The sequence below is a fragment of the Henckelia pumila genome, chromosome 3 (assembly GCF_033568475.1).
Source record: "Henckelia pumila isolate YLH828 chromosome 3, ASM3356847v2, whole genome shotgun sequence".
NCBI classification, from domain to species: Eukaryota; Viridiplantae; Streptophyta; class Magnoliopsida; order Lamiales; family Gesneriaceae; genus Henckelia; species Henckelia pumila.
The window spans coordinates 41,714,319-41,734,391 of record NC_133122.1 but is presented as its reverse complement, the minus strand read 5'-3'; the positions used below and the strand labels follow the sequence as shown (position 1 = coordinate 41,734,391).

Sequence of the window (20,073 nt, the reverse complement as noted above, 5' to 3'; positions counted from 1 at the left end):
TTTAGTATGCATATTTGTGTTTTCGTGAGATTTTGATTCTTTATATTTAATTTTTGAACCCAACAAAATGAAGAACAAGAAGGTTGTTTCATTCAAAACCCCATTTATGACCATTATGCAAATGGTGGTGGGCGGGGTGATCGGTGACCGTTTATCGTCTCGGTTGTTTTGGCGGTTGAATTTTTATAAATTAGTTTTTATAGATGGTTATATATAAGAAGATAATATACACATAAATTAAATGATGTTTACGTATAAATAAGCTTCGTACAATTTATACAGAGTACAAATAAATATATAAACTCGGCTGACAAGATAATTAATAAGATTTATCACCATATTAATACTGTAATAAGTAATAAACTGATATCTAACCTAGTGGGCGGCCGGTTGCGGTGACGGATTGAGGCACAGCAAGGGGAAGGGCTTGTGGGACTTGTGTTCTGAAAAGCTAGGTTTTTAAAAATGTTCAATTTGTTGATTGACTCTTCATTTCCTAATCACCCGTCTCAGCCGTCTTGCCCGCCCTAGACCACTTGTGACCGCATCTTTAACCACCTTAAGCAAAAGCGGTGCGGCCGAGGGTTGCCTACCGCCTCGGCGACCATTTCTAACCGTGATTATAACATTTCTTCTTTGACACTTCATGTCTTGGAACACGCATTCTAATGGAGATAAAAATAAACAAAAGCCGAGGAAAAAAAAAGGTTTATAAGTAGCATTGATACCCGGAAGAGGAAATCACCTCAGCTCATAGATGACCCTAAGGTAAAGATCAATCCTTAGCTAGCCAGAATCGTCCGGGGGGTCAGCTCGGGTCGAGAGTTTGGGAACTCGGGAGCTCGGCCAAGCTCTCCCATTGTAATATCCAGCTCAGCTCGGGAGCTCGGGAGCTCAGCCAAACTCCTCCACCATCACCTCCAGCTCGGCTCGGGAGCTCGGGAGCTCAGCCAAATCCCTTCACCATCCTCTCCAACTCGGGTTGGGAGCTCTGGAGTTCATCTCAACCCCGATGTCAGTAGGGAGTTAGCTTAGTAGAGGGGTTGAATAACCTTGATGAGCTAACTAAGATGTTAGGATAAGTGTTCAGGTGGAGTTCGGGGTTCAACAATAACTCACTCACACCTTTTTCATATGACCTCAGGGAAAGCAGCAGTATAGCATCCTCATGATGGCTGTTCAGCTCAGATTAAGTGTATTGTTATTTCCTTTGTCAGACAAGATTCGGGCGAGATCTCAGCCTAAATATTCGGGATTGTGATCCCGGGATTCGCGGATTCTTGATAAGAAAAGTAGGCGCTAAACCCGGAGCCCTCTCCTATAAATACCAGGTTCACTTTCATTATTTGGATCCTAATTTTTTACTTGTGTGCACACACCACTCTCTATATTTTCGCTATCCTAGCATCTGACTTGAGCGTCGGAGGGGATACGCCGGAACACCTTCCGGCCCCCCTTAATACTCTTGTTAGTGGTTTCAGGTCAACAGCAGTTCATCTTTTATTTGGAGGAGCTTCTTCAGCTCATCCAAGGAGATCACTTTATTGAGGTATATCAAACATAAAATCTACAATTGGATTATTTGACCTAAAGGTCCCAACCCGTCTCTGCTGGATCTGTTCTCGGGGTTGTCAATTTCCCGTCTTAGTTTACTATTTTTGCAATTTTTACAATTTTGATATTTTTATGAGCTTTGATATATTACATATAATCGTTTACGTGATTTCAACATGACAATAATGCACTTATGATAGAAATAAACTAAAATTGTCAAAAATTAAAAGATACTGAACTAATGTTGTAATTATACTATATAGAAGACCTAAATGATAAATAAATAAATATATAAAATCAAAATTACAGTTTTCCTAATATTTACATCCAAACATAACCTACAAAATGAAATTAAAGAATTTTAATTTTTAATCATATGTTTATTATATAATAATAATAATAATGATGATGAATTTTAATCGTATGCGCACATTAAAAAATCTGACGTGGAAAAATCAGAAATATTGTGTATTTATGTTAAATTACTAAGTATTAATGGAAATAAAGTTTCATTAAAAATGCTTATCCTACATTTGACGATGAAATCCGTGGAAATTTCGAATAAACATTGAATTTGACAAGATTTTTCTTACCTTATTCAAATCAAGAGAGGGTTGACTTGATTTGATAAGAATTACGAAGACTATTCAATAGTTATTCAGATTTATCCTCCAACTATATATATTTTTATATATCAATTTTGTGAGATAAATATATCACTCAATTCGACTCATGAAAAATTATTATCATTTATGTCAAAAGTATCACTTGTAAATTATAATCGTAGATATTGATCGGATCAATCCGTTTCACAAATATAGATCCGTGATATCGTATCATAAAAAACTTACTCATAAATATGATAATCTTACCTGTTAAATTTACCATGTTCTAATAATTTTTTGCATTAACAATAATATGGTCATTTAAATTTAGAAAAGATTTGAGTAAACCTTGGAGTATTATTTCAATTAATTTAAGGTAGCACAATTTTTTTTATTAACATTAAACATTTTATATGAATGGGGATAATTTTTCGAGGAGAACTTGCAATTGGAAGCTTCTATTAATTTAATTTAATTTCGGTGAAGCATGAAGGTTAATGGTTTCCCTACGGGTACCAAAAAATAAGTTAATGTTTTCGTATAAACATGTAATTATTGGTTGTCAATCAAATAATAATCAAAATTATTTATGTCTTATATATTGACTGTACGATACAAACTAACATGGGATCATATAAAAAATTTGGAAAAAGGTAATTTTGAATACCAATTTAAAATTCATCAAAGTCAAAGAATATCTGTATAATTAAGCGCACAACAATTTTCAAGATTTTCCGAAAGCGGCCACTTTTGTCCGACTTACTCAAATTGAATGCTCTGGCTGAAGCTAGAACAAGAAAATCACTGGACTAGTCCCACAGTTGGATGTGCATGGAAAAACCCGAAAAATACACGCTCTGTCGACAATCAAAGATTCAAAGCATTATATGGAGAATCCACAGATAAGTTGATAGCCTCAATCCTCATGTCCTCATTACCTGTTCACAGAGAAGATTAGCATGTAGTGTCAATCCACTTTGTGACAAGACATTTGTGTACCAAATGACTGAATGTCCTCTGCTTTATAAAAAAAAAACGTTATAGCTGATAGTAACGGTAAAAAATCCATATAACACGCTCAGATCATTATGAGCCACAACAATGGAAGCAATTATTGTTCCTCGATGCAACAGTTTACAATCAATACAATGTTTCAGACAAGAATATGTTTCCAAGAACCTAGAATTGTACTGCAAATTTGACAGGTGAGAGGGATCCACCTTTTGATTCTGAATATTTCTTGATATCAACTGGGTTCTCAGGTTTATTGCAGTTTGACAAAGTTGGCACTTGGAGATGGCGATGTAGGGGGCTTGAGGTCATCATATCTGAGAAATAAAAATCATAAGTGGATGATATTTTAGCCTGCAAAAAATTTTCAGCTTTCAAGAGCATATACCAAGTATTTGTTTGGACAGAGAAGTTTTTCTAACAAGTTCTCTTTCAGATGTTTTTCTTAAAAAATGCGATTTTTGTTTGAGAGTGCTTAAAAAATCAAAAGCAAGAAGCTAAAGAATTCGTTTAAGGCTACAACTTCAACTTCTCTTCAGAAATAATAGAAATTCGTTTACTTAAGTTAACTATATAATATAGATAAAGCAGTTGATGCTTTAAAAAAATATTTTTGGGGTATTGACATAACAAAGTGTTTCTCAAAATAAGTGGTCATGAATCCGAATTCATACCGAGTCATGCGGTGAAATTAGACATGTAATAGAAAGTTAGAAACATCAATCATCAACTTAATATGGAGCAAACTGTACTCACGCTGTGTATGGAGAAAGTGGCCTTGTAGCAGTTGGCTTCAACGGTTCGGGCTCTTTCTTTGAGGAACTACTTTCTGAAACTGGTGGCGTAGGGGTGTTTGCATTATCTGACACCTAAAGTCGAGATATAACTTTCAGCCTCGACAAAGAACAACATAGCAAAGATCTCATAAATTTCCCAGGTTGGCATGCACACAAAAAACATTCAAGTACCAGCAAGCTATGTGATATTTTCTATTGATTACAAATGCAGTTCTTGCTGTCCTGGTGCATAAATCCAAGCAAACCAAATCTTAAACAAATTTTGTGGCACCGATGCATCTAAACTCTCGGAGCAGAAAAGGTAAAATGCATGAACATATGAAACACATTCATGGATATCAAGACACTTGAAACGCCATGATAAATGATAATTACATCAATATGTATTTGACTGAATTTTACCCCGGAAGCATTAACTTCAGCACGATGAGATGGTATCTTTTGAAGGAGTTCTCCCATGGGAGTCAAAGGAGCTGAAGTTTCTGCAATTACTTCAACGATTTTGAAGGATGAAAGGCTGCGATTTTTTGCCATGAATGCCAGTAGTTCTGCTACCTGGTATTCATAAAAAAAATGCTTAATTAAAACTTAATTAGGAAAAAACTAACCACCGTTATCCATATGTTACTTTTTCTTGAAAAACTCTCGTCTTATAAAAGGAGATCATATTGATTGAATGATTAACTCGACTCTGAACCTACAAAAGGTTCAAGTCAAGCTAGTATGACTTCTCCAAAACTCGTCCAAAAATTTGTCATGCATGTAAATGTAACAGGGAAGAGAACCTGCAGATTTGACACTAATCCACCAAATAGAGTGTCCTCCTCTGACAAGGTAATATTATGTGTTTCTTTGAAAGAATCGGTAGGCCGCTCCATCCCTCCAGGTCTCACAATCTGCAATATTTGTTCGAGTATGAGTATGAAAATCGTTTGTATCAGGAAATTATATATCCCATTTCACACATTTCAATAGGCTATACATAGGATTGAGCACTTCTTGTTGTTTGTACCTTTTAACATTAGCTCAACGCAAAATTTTTTAAATCATACAATATTCCAATCACTAAAATTTGATCGATGTGCCACATAAAAAAACAACATGACAGCTAAACAAGTATTGATATACTCTTCACAATGGTATGGTCTGAACAACACTCACCGTGTATGAAAGACCACTGGCAAGAAGTGCTTCCTCTGCTTTCCTCTTCCAAATTAGGACTCCCCAAAACAAACTTTTTTCGGAGCAAGCGTGTGACAATCATAAAGCAGAAAAGAATCAAAGACTAGAGACTTCCAGATTTTTTCTTGAAACTTCACAGCCTAAGGTGATTTGAATAACTCATAATGGGTATCTCATGGACTTACTTCAAGATAGCAGCAGGAAATCCAATTTTGTTTGTTCCAAGAGATGTGACCAAAATGAAATGCTTAACTTTAGCAGAAGTTGCTGCAACCAAAAATGGGAGTGGACATTTATAGTTCAATAATAAAATATTTCTGGGGGGGGCCACCTTCCATGGGTTTGAGTTTAGGGAAAGTAGTTTATAACATGCCACCAAGGTCAGAGGATCACATGCAAAACCATATATATTTAATCATTGTGGTCTTGAGAGCTTATTTCAGGGCCTTTACTCCCCCATAGTTAAAAATTTGCATATATTTTTCCCAGAATTCAATCATGCAAGGGTGTGTTAAAGTACAAAAGTATTGTAGGACCAATCGCACACTCGAGCTTTGAAATAGCAATTTCTAACATTTATTGCAACTTTTTGATTGATAGACTACAAAATTCCATCTCAGGACAAATAGTTCTCAACCAAGAACCAACTAGACCATAACTATATTTAAGCAACCAATTAGACTATAACTATATCTCAACTATTGTACCATTTGTAGTCCTTCCATTCATTAGAAACTTCAGTTCTACAAATCAAGAATATTTGTTGAATTATATGATCTTGCATTACGATTAACTTATTCAATCATGTTAAAAGCGGATTAGGATCACAAGCCTAAACCAGAAATTTTCTTACCTGCATCAATCAAGTTTTTGGTAGCCTGAAAGTCAATACGGTATGGCCCTGTTATATCAGAAATCTCCTTTTCGCTTGCACCGATGCAACATATAACAGTCGAAGACTTTCCAAGTGCTGGCTCAATCTGATCCCTTTTCTCCAGGTCGCACACCACAAGTTCAAGCCTATCTATAGCTGGACTAAAGACCAAAAAACTATAAATGAAATTCCCAATTGACATGTAGACATCAATCTTGCTAGAACAAACAAGTCCATATAATCACACATAGAAATGCCAAGAAATCCTATTAAACATATCAACACCAATTACAAACTTGATTTTATGTTAACAATCTAAAAGCCCATTTTATCTTACGAGTGCCTCCTGCCACATCGTCGAGCTTCATGTTCTGAACACTCTGAAGAGAAGAAAAAATCATGTGGAGCATTAACAAAAGAAGAGAAACTCTGTTTCAATAATAAGCAAGTATAAGAACTCATACTTGCACTAGTGATTCGGCTCTCTGAGTACTTCGAACACCAGCTTGAACTTTAAATCCTAATTTTAAAAGCTCCCTGCAGGAGAAAACAACATTTAAGCAACCAAGAATCAATTTTTAAGCATCACAGGCCAAGATTTCTCATCAAGTAATTAAGTCAAAAGGGCACCTCACAGTTCGAGATCCAACTTTTCCAGTGGCACCAGCAACAAACACAAGATTTTCATCCTTTCCACCAGCATCACTTGACGTAGTATTTCGTGCCTCAACTTTTAGTTTTGCGGTGCCTTGTAAAGGAGCATAGCAGTACAATAAATAGAAGGCCGGAGATACAGCATTGACAAACAGGGATAACAATAGATTAAAAAAATTATAGTTTTTCCTTTCATTATTAAGACGATTCGTTGGGGCGCCTCATTGGGGTTCAACTAACTCATACAATTCAGTGTTCCCCTTTACTTCACCTATGGTGGGAAAATCCACTTCGAGGAAATTCACGTCTCGGGCTCAATCTCAAGCATTCCTCCATCGGGATGCTTAATATACATAACAGTTCACAAACCTACTGTCTATTCCTACCTCAAATTTGACATGTACTCTCCTTTGCACTGGATATTGAAAAACAGACAAATCATAAAATCCCAAGGCAACAAGAATATTCCAATAGGAAAACAACAATTTCAAATTAAGGAGGAATTCCCAAAAAATTAAATTAATTTTTACAAGCTTACCATATACATCAGAAACCACTGAAAAATCAAAACCATATTTTTTACCAAAAACAAAATTGCACATGTTCATTCATCAATCTAAATTGTATTTATACTATAGATCCCCAAAGAAACAAAAAGCGAAATTTTAAAATGAATAACTATGTTTAAGTCCTACATTCAACACACTAATGTTTCATTTCTAGTGATCTAATTAATAATTATGGTGACCACCAAAAATGAAGTCTCTTCCAACAAAGAACACTGTCCTTAACTCCTTAACTAAATTGTCGGCTCACCCTAACAATCATGATTTGCCATAACGGTAGCTTATGGCAGCTGTACCCGCTGGCTATATCATGGAACCATCATGGCATATCCATATATTTTTGGTTAAACAACTCAGAAAAATTTTAGAAGAATACCAATACTGATATATCGATCATAGCATCACTCCTTGTATGTTAGTATATAAAATATACAACCCTTCAATATAAGCTCAGAAAAGGTAGATCATGGTCTACAAGAATATCCATCGTTTTCAAAAAAAATTTAATTATTTTTTACCAAATTCTATCTTCTGCTTCGACGCTTACATAGCGCCGTATAGACACTAGTTCGGCCTGTTTTTCTCCTGACACATGCTCAATTCTTTACAAAAGTTGAACTATGACACACAATCCATTCCTGTTCCATAGGTCACCACGGCATTCCATCAAACCATGATCACAATCAGATTCCACAAAGGAGCGAATCACATTAAATCTCATACAATCAAATAAAGCTTGTGCAAGGAATCCCAACAAAGAATTCAAAACAAACAAGAACAAACAAAAATTCGACAGAATTCTCCACTCTACCCCCACAATTCACATATGAATTCAAAAGGGTTGCAGTGAAATCACACAAAGAATCATCGCAATACCAGACACTCGCGCTTTATGATCAACAAATTGAAGCTTTTTGCTATTTGGGCAGTTTCTGTTTTCCAACGGAAGCTTGATATTGGTGAGTCCACATAAAAATGGTTTCTCTGTAAACCCGCCATGAGAGATGCAGCTCACTGCACAAGGAGACTGCAGGGAACGGAGCTCCATGAATGCGAGAAAATAGCTAGAATTATCTTGTTAAAGCAGTAGCAATATCCATATCCCAGATGGTTCCCTTTTTGATCTGATTGGTCCCCGCCAAGAAAAACTGCCACCACATATTTCATTTACTAAAGCAGATACTAACAATTGCAAAGATGATACTCACTTACACGCGGACGAACTACGAAGCATAACCGTGAATAAGAACTAGTCATTTATTAAATTTTAATTTTATATTAAATCAATTTTTACGTAAAATGTAATAATATTGGTAAAATATTCCTTAAATTTTTATTAGTAGAAATGAGTAAAAATAAGGTCAACAGAAATGAGTAAAAATAAGTCAAAGAAATAGTTCTAATGTTCATTTCTTCTTCTTGCAACCATTAATTTAAATTATATATATATATGCGTATATATATGTAACCATTGGTTTATGATTCCCCAGTGTTAATTTCCCATTTTTATGAAACCAATTAATAACATAGTTCTAATTTTAATTTAGTGCTTGAAAAAAACCTGGCGAAATCAAATTTCACCTAAAAAAAATTGGTATTAGTAAAGCTAAAAACATAAAAATCAATACCATCTTTCCAGTGTAGGTTGTATCGCTGTATAATGAGGTCCATGCTACATTTTTCTTGGTAATATCTGTGTAAAATTTAAACTATGTAGGATAAAATTAGTGAATTTCACGAAATAGTGACCAAATTATCATTAAAAATTTAAAATAAACATTTCCACAACTTTTATATCCAAATAATCACCCTAATTATGAAACAACTAACCCACTGTTTTTACATGCCTTCTCTCAAGGTAAACAAGATAAAGAAACTAAACTAAGCTGCAGATTACAAGCAAAGCACTGCACTGCACTGCACTGCACGGCACGGCACGGCACGGCACGGCACATTCACTGCATTACAATTCACTCAAAATAATCTGATGACTATCAAACCGAGCTGTAACTTAGGGCGTATACTTGTGATGCCAATTGCAAGACAGTCTAGGCATATTGCAATGCTTCCTCTCGCTTCATGTCAAACACCTTTACAAGGACATCCTCCACAACCTGGCCAATGTCATGAGAACCAACGGAATAGATCGTTACAGGCGACATTAATGACATTGTAAGCTGTCTGCGGAGTAAAAAATTAGGCCTAGACTTAAAGAAATGACTGAATATGGTTATGGACGATCTTTTATTCATCTTCATTCATCCAGTAGCGGCTTTCATCTGACTAGTTTCCTTCGATCTCGATAGAGGTCATCTATCTCAATACATTGTGGTGCAGATAATAATAGCACAGATTAAGACATTGCTATAAGATGTTGGGCTAAAAATCTCAGCTAAAGATACATATAATCACTCAAGATCTTAAGTAAATTATGGCATTCTCTGCTCATGTCTGAGAGGGTCCACGTAAGAAAATAGAGGAGCCACAAATGGTAAAATCCTAAATATACTTAAGAAAATACTTCATCCTACGAGCACGGTTGCACATTTGGATTTATGATATACCTCTATTAAATCAAGTCCATTTAAAAACACATGCATTCATACCAAGACAGAAATAGAACACAATCTTGGAGAAGAGATCCGGACTGCTGAAGAAATGTATACCCAAGTGAGAAATTAGAGAGAATTCATGCAGAATTACCTTATCAGGGGTGGATGCACCAGAAGTTATGCCAATTGTGATGGGACCCTCTGGTAGCCAGTTCTCCTTCTCGACCAACTCACCGTGCTGTAATACACAATCATGTCATGTTTGCAAGACAAGGATTTCCAATTTCAAGATAGAACATATAGCAGGCACGCACCATCAACTTGTAACTTATTCTGTTTCCAGGGCCAATTCTTTTCTCACTGTCAATCCAGTATGATGGAATTCCACGATCCTCGGCAATTTCTTGCAAGTGTGACGTATTGCTCGAGTTCCATCCACCAACAACTAAAATGAGATCCACTTGTTGTTCCACCAGCTTATACATGGCATCTTGCCGCTCCTTAATATAACAAAGAAGGGCTTAAACATGAAAACATTCATATTGAACAAAGATAATAATCGAGTTTGTGGCTTCGCATCTTACAAATTCGTATCTAGTGATAATATACACAGAAAATTAATGGGATTAAAATTACTTGAGTTGCGTCGCAGATAGTGTTGAAACTCATGAAGTGGTCATTTATATTTTCCACTCCATATCTGCGCATCATAGTTCTCTCAAGCAATTTCCCTTCAGAACAAAGAATAAGCATAAGTATTACAAGCTGCATATGGAAGCATGTTGAGGTTATGATTCTTCAATAACTAACCAATCTCCTCTGTCTCTCCTTTTAACATAGTTGTTTGATTAGCAATACCAAGTTTCACAAGATCCTTGTCAGGATCAAACCCTTTCGACACAGCAGATTTAAATTTCTGCGATCAAACAAATCAAATAAAATTCAGCGGTAAGCAAAAAATTTCAAGAGTAAGATACTCATCCTACCTCAAGAAATGCCTCTCTGGTTGAGCTAGATCCATCAAGTTCACCACCAAGAATGTAATCACATACATATGTTGCCTGTGATTAAGTAAAACCATTACTAAAATTAGTCAAATATGACGATTACCGTAGCTACGTTTTTCACCAATACTGAACAGACAAACATTATAGGTAAAATGAAGTAAGAAACACCTCTTTCAAGTTCTTCACAATGAGATACTTCCCAGCAAAGGAGGCAGTTGCAATAGTCTCTTCATGAGCATATTTCCCATGTATTATTGAAGTATAGTCTCCTCTCTTGTGCTTCTCAACTACATTCCAAACCTGCAAGTATAATAATAGAACGGGCAAATTTCAAAGAGATTCAGATCGAGGAAGGAGACTAAATTTTTGCTTGTTAAAATTTATCATCATAACATAATACCTTGGATACCCATGGGCAAGTTGTATCGACTATCTGTACGCTTTTGTCACTCAAAATCAACATCTCATCTACAGAAGCTCCAAAAGCGGGCAGCACAACAACATCACCCTTGTCAACTAGGTCAAATTGCTTGTTCCCATCCTCAAGAGGAATATTTATCACTTCCATCTCTTCAAGTCTCTGGTGGGACAGAATTGAGTGGCTTAATTGCATCCATTAAAGTTTGTCTCCTCACTTGATTCATGAGTAAGATTTGCATTCTTAATTAACAGTACGCATAGTAAGGGTGCCAGTAACAAGATATTTTATTCGAAAGGGGCACAACTCAGCACAACCACCGCAATCAGACCAGTTCGATATTTTTGGCAGCATCAGGAGCAGAATCATTATCCTCAGCAATGGAGCGACAGAGGGCGAGGCGAGGAGCCCATTTAATATGGTTGGGAAATGTATTTTAGATTTTTAGAACAATTATGGAGAAAATTCATTCAGATTGGTAAAAGATTTCCACGATCCAACCCAAAGGATATACACAATTCAATTGTACAAACTGGTGGAAAGGGGTTAGTGCATATCTCGAAATATAAATCATATTTAGGAGGGACCAACAGATGCAGTACATATTATTGCACGTCAAGGGTGATCATAATCAACAGATAATCAAACCGAAAATCACATTTTCATCGTTTTACCAAGTCATCAGCCAAAATAATAGAGAAAGGGAAGAGCCAACAAAAAAATCAACATTTAACTGAAAGGAAAATCAACCAAACTATTTATGGATTCACACAGAACCATGAACTAATGTTGACTTCTTTTTTCTCCCTCACCCATCATCTATATCCCAAAAAAGATTTGAATTTCTGAGCAAATAGTTAACATTTAAAGAAACAGGAACCTGGTTAACAGTGGGGTTATGGATGATTTCATTAGTTATCCAGATCTTCTCCGTTGGAAATTGTTTTCTAGCTTCATAAGCAATCTGGACAGCTCGCTCAACCCCCCAGCAAAATCCATAAGCTTCCGCGAGCTTCACAGTTACATTTCCCCATGTATACTCATATCCGTTCTCCTTCAGTTTCTTTATAATGTCACCTGAAAACTCAGAAAACAAGCATATTCTCAGTTAAAACAAACTATTTCATTCCAAATAAACTAAATCGGAACCGCTCAAATTTTTCACTAAACCAGCGAGAACAAAAAAATGGCAACAAACAGTAAAACCAAAATCGAAAAATACTCGTGTACTCGCGGTTCATTAGCTCCAGAGTCTCTTCTTTATGCCCAAACCCCTTGCGATTGTAATTCTTGCTCCTCGTCAAGTTGCGGTGAAACGCCTTGGCATTAAACTCCAAATCCGCGGATGCGGTGGACGAAGACTCAGCTTCTCCGGCCGCTTCACACCGTACGGAGGAGGATCTCCGACACCAGGAAGCTCTGCACGGCGGCAACCGGAAGTCCGGGCTGGTGGGGACACGATAGAACGGCAGCGCGATCGCCATGTGGCTGAAATTATCTAAGCGCGCACGTTGTACAGGTGCGTATGGTAAATGCAAGCGTATGGTGCAGAATTTATCTCCCGCGTCACACGTGTGGACTGGTTTCAGAGTGTTGTGAATTTGCGCCAATCGCGATGCACCACGTGTCCATGCAAAAAAAAAAACATGCCAATAATAATATATGTTCTAGATTTTTTCTTTTTAAATTAGCGGTCGATAATTTATCGATGCAATGAATAAATAAGTCTTTTGTAAATATATTATATATAGTAGTAGCGATCCACATATATTGTATGTGTAACTCCATAGATGAAAATTATACAATGTATATGTTAGAAGAAGAATTTTAAATTAATGCATCAGCCGGTCATGAGATAATCGGGAAGATGACAAAACCGCTCCACTTAGAAATTGCTATGGAAAGTTTGTATTTTTTTTAGATAAACTGCTATGAGAAGTTAGTGGAGAGTGTAGTGGGAACGGTTCCAACCTTGTTTAAAATTTTTTTCTTTTTGATTTTGTCATACCATTTGGTTTGTATATTGCCCTCATGCTTAATAAAATAACGAAATATATATATATATATATATATATATATATATTCATTTATGAGATAGGTCCAATGTTGTAACACATTTTTATATCCGTGATTAGTCACGACAATCAATCCAGGTGAACACATCATTTTGGGAGAATATGTGCTCTTCTTGTGGCCAAACCAATGCGTTTTTAGGTTGTCATATGCATCACGAAATGTATTTAGAGGCACCTAAATACTTGATGAATACGTCACAAAATGAGATTAAAGATGCTGAGAATAACTAACTAAAATTCTAGGACGCTCGAGTTAGTGAAATTCTGTGGAATAGAGACGAGTCCTCAATTTATCGGATTTTCAAGATGAATTGTGGGTTTAAAGGTGTAAGGCCCATTCTTGTGTTCAAATTTTTTTAAGGACTATAAAAGTTAACTTCCTTATTATTACAATAATTTCAAAAATTAATTTTAATATAGTGAAATTAATTAATTTAAAATTTGCTACTATCCGTGTAGAATGTTATCAATCAATTCAATTCTCAGTTAATGAATAATCTATAAGAAAACTATTTTTTAAAAAAAAATCAATACGAAAACTTGTTTAAAGCCCATTGGGCTTCTTCGTCATTCTCAAGTCCAACCTAGTGTATTTGTTATCTATAAAAGTCATTCATTCAATTTACCTTCACGCCGTCTCCAAATGGTGGGTAGCTTTGTCATCGGCTTCTGCTCATTTTCTCTTCAGTTTGATTTTTAAAAAAATGGCTTCGAGTTTAAAGAAATTATTGGGTTTTGGTTGATTGGCCTTCATAATCCCAGATAAGTAAAATTGATTCTTGTCTGATTCATGGGAGGCCCAAATGGATTTTGCGGAAGTTTCGCTGATAACGCCGTCGTTTCATGGGTGAGATGGCGTTTACTAGTAGCTTTGCCGTATATCGCATGGAAATCCAATCTCTTCGATAATTTTAGCTTTCTTCTTATTGTTTTTTTATTTAAAAAAATAATTATTTGGACTAGAGAACAAGTCTGGTAGTGGGATTAAAAGTTGTTTTTTTTTTTATGACGTTTTTTCGTTTCTTCCAACAATGCAAGATCTAAAAAATAATTTACTGTCCATCTATATAATCCAGTTCTAGGATTATAGAACACTTTTGATGACAATTGACAGTGTAAAATATTGATCCAATGGGTTTTTAATAGCCATTTGATCGATCGGGTCAAATAACCCTACTCCAGTAGTTTGATTTGAGGATCGAGTTGCACGTAGAGCCACTGTAGTATGTGTGGGTTAAAAGCATGAAAATAACTTTGTTATTTAAAGAAATAAAATTATAAATTTCAATTACATCCTTATATGTTTATATAATATTTCATGTAACTAATATGAATTTCAAATTTATCAAATAATAATTTCATTTGAAATTCATTATATATTGTGATAAAAGTAATGCATGAATTTAAAATTTGATATATTATTTAATTAGTAATAATTTGCCATCGAAATTCATGGATTTTCATTGCTGGCTAACAATTTCATTTGAAATTCATTATATTTTGTGATACAATTAATGCATGAATTTAAAATTTGATATATTATTTAATTAGCAATAATTTGCCCTCGGAATTCATGGATTTTCATCTCCACCTAACAGAATATTATGTAAACTGCATCTTTTACGAACTCGATGACGATGGTTGCAAACTAAGTTAAATTTGAGCCAAAACTAAATCCATGAAACGTAATCTTCGATGTGAAACTAAGCTCGAGAGCTAAATTTGTGAACTTGCGCCTCCAACTGCAACACTACATTATATAAATTTTGACCTGATCAGCACGAAACGACGCTTCATCAGCTTGCATTTCACAAGAAAAATACAGACCTAATTACTATTTCAAAAAATTTAAAGCATCGTAATTATAAAAATCATTAATATATCATTCTTCGAAAATTTCTTACACTAAAGTTAACATGATAGAGGCATATTTTTTATGAGTGAAAATGAAAATGACAAATTTATTTTATCCTACATTGAGGATATTCCTTTTCCCCGAGATTTAATAGATTTGAGTCGATTTCATACGGGGACAAAAAAGAAAAAGGCTGCTTACACTGACACTCTCCATTGTTCCTTAATAATCCTTATAGGCAAAATTTGAGGTTAACATGCAAAAGTATTGCCCCATCGATGTGTTAACAAGAGAGTACAGACTAAAAACAATGGACAGAAAACAAGAGACCTATCGATGTGTTTTTAGATATAAAATTTGCAATCCTCATCTTGCTTTTGCCTTTTCTATCACCTGGAATGAATCCTTTGGAATCAGGCCCGAGATACCTGCCGCTGGCTGAACTACCTTTCATGTCACCCATCGGTTTCAATATTCGATATTTGTTGTCTCCGTCAAAGAATTTTGCAGCTACTTTGTGTAGAGGTACACCATCGTGAAAATAAAGAAACCAGCCATCTGAATCATTAGGCAGAATCATAAGAGTGTGTTTAGAATTCTGTTGTATGTATTATTGAATTACAATGCATAACAAAAAGCTATAAAGACATAATTAAAAATACTTTAGCTGCCCTGAAAACTGTATGCTTCAGTATAGACTTGCAATCGATCAATTTTCTCCTTGTAAAAACTAATATTTATGTCGATTGCAAAAAGAATAAAACTAAGTTCCTCCAACTAACCAAGGTATCCAGAAAACTACCAGTAACCAACAGGGACGACCATTTTGAGGCACTGAGAATTTGTAGAGTATATCTACTATTGAGAAATCAACGTGATACAAGATAACCTCAAACTTTAACAACCATGAAAGTTCTAGAACACACAAAAGAGGCAGAGAATAATAAAAGAGGAAAGTACCATAGAAAATGATGCTCCATAATATGGATAAGCAGCTGGAATGAATCTCTCATATTCATTATGCCTGAATGGTCGAACTGGAATCTGTAAATTGCAACATTTCAATCGAGCAATTCGTGAGAATTTAAACATTAGTTAGAAATGTTATTAGTAGTTAAAGACATGAAATGTCATAGGGCCTAACGAATGGATGGTATTCATTAAAAAGCTACATATTATTCGCCCCGAACACACATATTATTACAAGTCAGAGCCACTAAACAAAATCATCTACAAAGTCGGTTATTATCCAATTAGATACAAAGTAACAGAACCATGTAATCCTAGGGTTTTTATCACAATAAAGGCATACTGTGAGAAAGAGAAAAAATACCTGTTTTGATAAACTTAAGCTTGTATATCCAAGTCTTTGGTACTCAACCTTAAATTGGAAAACACCATACACATCGGGAACCCTGAATGATGAATGATAAAGACCCTGTGGCGAATTGCATCAAACAACAATAAGGCATGCATGTCGTCCATTAGAACAGTAGCATAATAAATTGTTCAGAAGGTTTGACTACTATAATCAACTCACCTTCTGATTGGTTGACATTGTTTTCAATACATAGGGACTCATCATATAAAACTGAAGTTGCACATCATCAGCAACATAAGGTTCCCAACTTGTGCCGGACCACTCATAAATCTCCACCGAGTATTCCTTTAATAAAATTGAAACGTCAATTAACAGCCCACAGCAGACGTTTCAGGCTTCTTCAAGGTTACAACACTAGACGCATACTTAGCAATCAGTGCACAAAATGTTACCAGGTCATCTTTGATTCTGTAGATTGAAGGTTCAACAACTTCACCAACTTTATGATGTCTTACATTAACCGCCTAGAAAAACACCAACATTTTCAAACATAAAACAGTGACAATATGGTTCTACAAAAAAATAATGAGTATATGCATGTGTCGAAAATATATACACTAAGACAACATATACAAAAAGAAGAAAAATGAAGATAATTCTATTTTTGCAGAGATACAAATACATATATGAAGTTACGAGTTCTGGGGACTCAATATTTGTTGGGAAAATGAAAAACTACAGAATCGCCATAACTCGAGACATTGCGCACCTTCAGGTGACCTCTTTCATGGAAAATCCACTTGCTGAGTTCAGTCAAAAATTGCTCGTTCCCAGATTTCTCATGCCTGTTGACATGATATTAGCGCTATCATTTTGTGTTTTCCGAAAGAGAGAGCCAATGAATAGGCATATTGAACACATCACAGTCGAAATATAATTGATACTAGGTGCATTTCTAACAATGTGCAAGCACTTTCTTATTAAGTTGCATCTTTCCAATATCACTTGCCAACACAAAAACTTTTGTCTTATAATGCCAACGGATTTTTAGAAGAAGCTCAGGGGAAATGAACTTTTGATGTGGGATTTGCCATAGAAAAATAAAGGCTAGCAATTAACGTTACAATAACTAGAACGATCACCCAAATATTGAAGATAACATTGCTGTCTCAAGCCAGCATTTCAAATCACTCACTTGATAGAGCTTCCAGCTTTTTGTACTTGAGATCGAAAGAACCTGAATACAAAGCCAAATCTTTCAACCCGCATAATGTAGACAAGGAAGAATATAATACATTATACACTAACCGGTTGCTGAACATGCTTAGTGAGCCAGATATCAAAATCCGGGCATTGTTTCTTGCCTGAATGTAATAAATATCCGTGTTACTAAGAAAAAGGATTGCAAAAATAACTTCACTTTCTTGGAAATTGATGGAAGTCGGGTAATTTTTTTGGATACTGACAATTTGAATTCATTTTGCCATCAATTGGAGCAAATATATCCGCACAGAGCACCTGGAAACCCATACATGAAGTACTACATAAGAACTGACATACCTGCACAACAGAAACTAAAGATATGGCAGAACCAGTCAAAGAGGGGGGATTTGACAACTTCGAATGTGGATTGGCCGAATACGCTGCTGGTGAAGCTGAGAGAACTTTTATCACCTAAGTAAAAGTCAGATAAGATCTAAGTTGTATGGTTAAAACTTAACTTGCATCACATATGTCGTATTTTCTACAAATTGCATCAAGAGATCTTACCATGCTGTTGCCAGGATTCACCGAGTGGCCATTACCCTTAAAAAGAACAGGAGCCTATTGCAGAGTTAAGAAGAAAAAAATGGAAGATCAGATTATAATGATTGGGCAAAATGAGCATCCACAGAAGTTACGAAACATTGTCCTTTTGACCTCTGCTGTCAACAGGAAAATTGTACGCGAGAAACAAAAAGCAAATGATGATAAACACTGTTTTTTACCATCACAGCAGGAACCATTTCAAAAGCAGATTACACTTATGATAAATCGATAATTTATGTGATTGGCATCTGTTTACATGTTAGCTTGAAATAACAAACCAACTTTACCTCAATTTTCTTGCTTCCCAGAATAACCTCGGATTGAATGAAATCATCACTGGCAAGAAGTGTATGATGCCCTTCAATTTCTGAAACCGCATAGCTTGTATGATCAATCACCAAAGCCGATGGATCCTATTATCCAACTACATGTTATTAACCTCAGCTGAAATGTAATTCCGTAAACCTATTCTCTTCTAATTTCTAAGACAAAACAAGCTACCAATAGCAGTTCCATAAAATAGAACCAAAAAACAAGGTTTAAAAAAAACAAAGATAAGTAAGTACCTCATCAAAGTCAACACCACACTCAAATGCAATGTCTCGAATCAATTCTGAATATGATATATCAGCAGCAATGATCAAATCATTGCCAGAATCAACGAATTCCAGTATCGATGCTGCATCAATTGACCCTCCAAAACCTAATCTCACTCAAAACAGGCACGCGATCATGATCAAAACAGAAACAATTCAATTAATCCTCTATTTTTTTCACAAATCTCATGCGCGGATGGTGTGTGTGAACACTTACGGTCCACAGTGGGGCAGAAGAGAATAAGTCCGTCATATAAATATTTTCCATATCTCTGCAAGGCGATTTTGGGATCATCGGCTAGCTTGAAATCCAGGTCAAATCCTCTGGCTTGCAGCGACTTGAAGAAGAACGAGTGAGAAGATTTGATAGCAAAATCGTCGAGCAAGACCAAAATTCGCCGATCTGTGGGACTCTCGGGGGAAAACGAAGTGCATAGAATCGCGAAGAATGGAAAGACAATCAAAAGCGTCGATAGCAATCTCAGAAACATGGCGACGAAGCTCCCTTGCTGAGGTTTACGCGACGGAGGTTTTTTACCCCTTACTAGTGGGAGCCAAATGGCGTAATTGTGACGTAATGGAAGATTTATCATTTGCGTAAGATTATCAACCTCTGATATTTAATTAATGAGAGTATTTTAAAGAATTTCTACTTTTTTTAAAAACAAAACAAACCACATAACGCCATTTAGCTAAGTCTCAATCTTGTACTTAGAATTTTTGGTATTGTTTGGTTCGAGTTATAGAATAAATAATATATGGATAAGTAATTTAATGTAATAATAAATAAATATGAAATGATAGTTAATATAATATTTAATTTGATTGATAGGTTATAGTTTGTTTGATTTGATTGATTAAATTTTATATAAAAATGATAAATTACGATTTTGTCCTTTAACAATAATAAAAATATGAATAATATTATTTTATAAGGGATAATAGAGTAATTTAAATTTAATGATTTGATTGATATAAAATAAATAATTAATAGATGGATAAATAAAATGACAAGAAGAACGCGAGATTAGACAAGATAACTAGTATCGGGATTACAAGAAGTTGTACTTGTTGATTTACGATATGGTATTTTTTTTAAAAACAAGTAATCAATTCAACAAATCTATCAAAATAAATGTATATTTTTTGACATGGGCCAAAACCATGGAAAAGAAGAAATATCTTTTACATATCCCC

At 35.3% G+C, this 20,073-nt stretch overlaps 3 protein-coding genes and 1 non-coding gene across 4 annotated transcripts; 1 reads left to right on the top strand and 3 right to left on the bottom strand.

Moving 5' to 3' along the window:
* Positions 1 to 2,792: 2,792 nt before the first annotated feature.
* On the bottom strand, positions 2,793 to 8,408 carry LOC140886248 (protein TIC 62, chloroplastic). Its single transcript, XM_073292767.1, has 12 exons — positions 8,120 to 8,408; positions 6,654 to 6,771; positions 6,488 to 6,560; positions 6,361 to 6,403; positions 6,003 to 6,179; positions 5,335 to 5,416; positions 5,129 to 5,201; positions 4,753 to 4,863; positions 4,370 to 4,522; positions 3,927 to 4,039; positions 3,380 to 3,487; positions 2,793 to 3,097 (listed from the first exon to the last, which is right to left on the bottom strand). The coding sequence occupies exons 1-11, from the start codon at positions 8,289 to 8,291 to the stop codon at positions 3,424 to 3,426; spliced, it is 1,179 nt and encodes a 392-aa protein (XP_073148868.1). The 5' UTR covers positions 8,292 to 8,408; the 3' UTR covers positions 2,793 to 3,097; positions 3,380 to 3,423.
* Positions 8,409 to 8,979: 571 nt separating this feature from the next.
* Positions 8,980 to 13,973, bottom strand: LOC140886247 (4-hydroxy-3-methylbut-2-enyl diphosphate reductase, chloroplastic-like). Its single transcript, XM_073292766.1, has 11 exons — positions 13,922 to 13,973; positions 12,443 to 12,799; positions 12,101 to 12,297; positions 11,203 to 11,382; positions 10,971 to 11,102; positions 10,782 to 10,856; positions 10,606 to 10,711; positions 10,432 to 10,526; positions 10,110 to 10,295; positions 9,947 to 10,033; positions 8,980 to 9,357 (listed from the first exon to the last, which is right to left on the bottom strand). The coding sequence occupies exons 1-11, from the start codon at positions 13,956 to 13,958 to the stop codon at positions 9,292 to 9,294; spliced, it is 1,518 nt and encodes a 505-aa protein (XP_073148867.1). The 5' UTR covers positions 13,959 to 13,973; the 3' UTR covers positions 8,980 to 9,291.
* Positions 13,974 to 14,050: 77 nt separating this feature from the next.
* On the top strand, positions 14,051 to 14,179 carry LOC140893683 (small nucleolar RNA snoR83). The gene has a single exon (XR_012153274.1). It is a non-coding gene; the product is annotated as a small nucleolar RNA snoR83 (small nucleolar RNA).
* Positions 14,180 to 15,353: 1,174 nt separating this feature from the next.
* On the bottom strand, positions 15,354 to 19,464 carry LOC140887957 (dolichyl-diphosphooligosaccharide--protein glycosyltransferase 48 kDa subunit-like). The gene is made up of 13 exons (XM_073295603.1): positions 19,094 to 19,464; positions 18,847 to 18,983; positions 18,568 to 18,693; positions 18,242 to 18,295; positions 18,032 to 18,145; positions 17,780 to 17,835; positions 17,667 to 17,708; positions 17,241 to 17,316; positions 16,924 to 16,995; positions 16,691 to 16,816; positions 16,484 to 16,588; positions 16,111 to 16,194; positions 15,354 to 15,708 (listed from the first exon to the last, which is right to left on the bottom strand). Exons 1-13 carry the CDS (start codon positions 19,365 to 19,367, stop codon positions 15,661 to 15,663), a joined length of 1,314 nt encoding a protein of 437 aa, XP_073151704.1. The 5' UTR covers positions 19,368 to 19,464; the 3' UTR covers positions 15,354 to 15,660.
* Positions 19,465 to 20,073: the final 609 nt, after the last annotated feature.

Coding starts and splice junctions, on each gene's coding strand:
- LOC140886248 (XM_073292767.1), bottom strand. CDS start 8,291: ATGGAGCTCCGTTCCCTGCAGTCTCCTTGTGCAGTGAGCTGCATCTCT. Junction 5,202..5,334: donor TTTCCTGCTGCTATCTTGAA/GTAAGTCCATGA, acceptor CTCCGAAAAAAG/TTTGTTTTGGGGAGTCCTAA. Junction 4,864..5,128: donor CCAGTGGTCTTTCATACACG/GTGAGTGTTGTT, acceptor CAAATATTGCAG/ATTGTGAGACCTGGAGGGAT.
- LOC140887957 (XM_073295603.1), bottom strand. CDS start 19,367: ATGTTTCTGAGATTGCTATCGACGCTTTTGATTGTCTTTCCATTCTTC. Junction 18,694..18,846: donor GTGGTGTTGACTTTGATGAG/GTACTTACTTAT, acceptor GTTGGATAATAG/GATCCATCGGCTTTGGTGAT. Junction 15,709..16,110: donor ATGGAGCATCATTTTCTATG/GTACTTTCCTCT, acceptor CTAATGATTCAG/ATGGCTGGTTTCTTTATTTT.
- LOC140886247 (XM_073292766.1), bottom strand. CDS start 13,958: ATGACAAAGCTACCCACCATTTGGAGACGGCGTGAAG. Junction 11,383..12,100: donor ATAACCCCACTGTTAACCAG/GTTCCTGTTTCT, acceptor CTGTCCCACCAG/AGACTTGAAGAGATGGAAGT. Junction 11,103..11,202: donor CTTGCCCATGGGTATCCAAG/GTATTATGTTAT, acceptor TTATACTTGCAG/GTTTGGAATGTAGTTGAGAA.